General features: G+C 39.2%; 1 protein-coding gene across 1 annotated transcript; it reads right to left on the reverse strand.

Annotated features, from left to right (window-relative positions):
* Positions 1 to 1,237: 1,237 nt before the first annotated feature.
* On the reverse strand, positions 1,238 to 2,185 carry LOC125846990 (uncharacterized). The gene is made up of 2 exons (XM_049526709.1): positions 1,671 to 2,185; positions 1,238 to 1,613 (listed from the first exon to the last, which is right to left on the reverse strand). Exons 1-2 carry the CDS (start codon positions 2,183 to 2,185, stop codon positions 1,238 to 1,240), a joined length of 891 nt encoding a protein of 296 aa, XP_049382666.1.
* Positions 2,186 to 2,558: the final 373 nt, after the last annotated feature.

Genomic DNA, 2,558 nt, shown 5'->3' on the forward strand with positions numbered 1-2,558 from the left:
GCCACGTAGGTGTAAGCCCCCTCTGTAGGCAACATCAATTTAGTGATCACGCCAGCATGCCTCTATACCTCTGGCAGGGTATATTGGGTCCTCTCGATGGGGCGTATACATCGGACTCCACATTTAGCTCATGTGGTTTTATGTCGGTTATTAGTAGCTCCCACAGTTCAGTCAGACTCTTATTGCATTGACCATATTTCAGTACAGTCAGTATTCAGTCTCATCATGTTATAAATTTGGTCATTGCATTCAGTTAGCTCGGTATTTAGTATTTTCAGTATCTATATCATGTTCAGATTATATCATTGCTCAATATGCCTTGTTCAGTTATGTGTTATTTCAGCTATACTCCATCCTGCATGCTCAGTACCTTTCAAGTACTTACGCATACGTGCGCTACATCTTCTCATGATGTAGGTTCAGGTTCTCAGCATCCAGATCGCGCTTAGATCGATTCCCGATCTTCAGTTCAGCAGCATCAGTGGTGAGTCCTCATTCTTCGAGGACTAGTGATATATTTATCTTTATCGCTTTTAGTCTTTAGTTTCAGTTTTGCTAGATCTAGTTGGGGCATGTCCCAACATTTCTAGTCAGTTTAGAGGCTTATTTCAGACATAGTTAGATTCAGCTTAGTATTGAGTTAATATCTTCTTTGTATTAAACTCATCAGTTATCATATATCTAGTTATAGTATATGGGTAGTCCCCATCTTTTCATCTTATTTATGATTTAGCTTCCGCACAGTTTCTATTATTCAGATTATATTTAGTATGCTCATGATCATGTCAGCAGGGTTAGCTTGGGATCACTTGTGGTCCTAGGTCCCGTGTCCGCGTCTCTGGGGTAGCTCGGGGCGTGACAGCCAAAGAGCGTCTTGAATTGTTCAAAGTAGAAGTGGGTTAGAAGGAAAAAAGTGTTTCTTCTAACAAGAAATCGCTAAAGAAGGTTAAGCGGAAGCTAGCAACTTTACAAGGAGAGTAAGAGAGACTTGAAGCTATTTTAGAAGTTGCTAAGAAGAATGTTGTGGAGATCCAAGCCAAGATTTTAGCTATAGAATATGAGATATTCTCGTATGAAAATATGAGTTTATTAATGCCTGAAGATTCAATTCGTTTGGAACAGATTAATGTGATCCACACACTCTTGATTATGCTTCTTGCAGAGCTTGAATTGCTTCTTCCTCTCCCAAACACCGTAATAGTACACCCTCAAATGATCTTCTATATAATGTGTCCTTTTAGTAAATGAAGCGAGGTGCACGACGACAAATGTCAGTCCTTCTCCTTGGATTTTCTAGAAGTATCCCATAACACATGTAGTCAATAATGGGTTGTCTCCAATCTTCCTTTGCGGCTTCAGAAACGGTGACGATATGCTCAAGCTCATTTTCTATATATTTTTCCTCATTTGGCGGTGGTACTATCCATTTTTGACAAATAGTCACTTGCGTTTGATCAGGAAGGGTTAGTATTGAAGCTAGGGCAACCAATGTATCAGCTTTCTTATTTTCCATTCTACGCACATGTTGGAGGGTTACATCTCCAAGCCATTCTATCAACTTTTGAGCATAACCATAATAAAGACGCAATTCGGGATTCTTCACCTCATAACATCTTAAGAGTTGGTTGATCACCAATTGAGAGTCAGCAAAGACTTGTAAGTGTAATTACTTCATGTCGATGGTTATCTCAAGTCCAAGTATCAACGCTTGGTATTCAACGACATTATTGGAGCAACATTTCTTTAAAGTAAAGGAGAATGGTAGAATCTCTTCTTGTGAAGTGATGAACACTATGCCAACGCCAACTCCACCACGATGTGTAGCCCCATCAAAGTACATTTTCCAAGGAGGTTGAATTTCAATAGACATCGCATCATCATTAGGTTTCTCATCAGTTAACTCCCAATCATTAGGAATCGGATGGTCTGCCAAGAAATCCGCTAATGCTTGTCCCTTCACAACTTTATGAGGGATATACACAATCTCAAACTGTTGGAATTGGAGGAACCATCTTGCAAGTCGGTCACTAAGGACAAGTTTTGATATAACAAACCTGATGGGATTTGCTCTAGAAATAAGACAAACAACATGAGCTTGAAAATAATTCTTCATCTTTCGAATTGAGAAGACAAGTGCCAAGCACAACTTTTCAATTGACGAATAGTTCAGCTCATTCGACGTCATCGTTCTACTTAAGTAATAAAGAGAGTTTTCTTTGCCTTCACTATTCTCTTGAACTAACAGGGCACCTACATACCTTTCTTGTGCTTCAATGTAGAGTATCAATGGCTTTCTAGGTATAGGGCTGCCAAAACTAGAGGTTTCACTAGATACGATTTGATACTTTTAAAGACATCGCTACATGTTTGGTCCCAATTAAAAGGAGCACCTTTCTTCATGAGATGATCGAATGGTTGGCATCTTCCCGCTAGATTTGATATGAACCTCCTCAAGTAGTCTAGCTTTCCTTGGAGACTTTTTAACTCATTTATATTTTGAGGCTCAGGCATCTTTGATATTGCATCAACTTTGGCTTGATCAATTTCAATTCCTTGAT

The sequence above is a fragment of the Solanum stenotomum genome, chromosome 12, assembly GCF_019186545.1.
Source record: "Solanum stenotomum isolate F172 chromosome 12, ASM1918654v1, whole genome shotgun sequence".
Classification (NCBI taxonomy): Eukaryota; Viridiplantae; Streptophyta; class Magnoliopsida; order Solanales; family Solanaceae; genus Solanum; species Solanum stenotomum.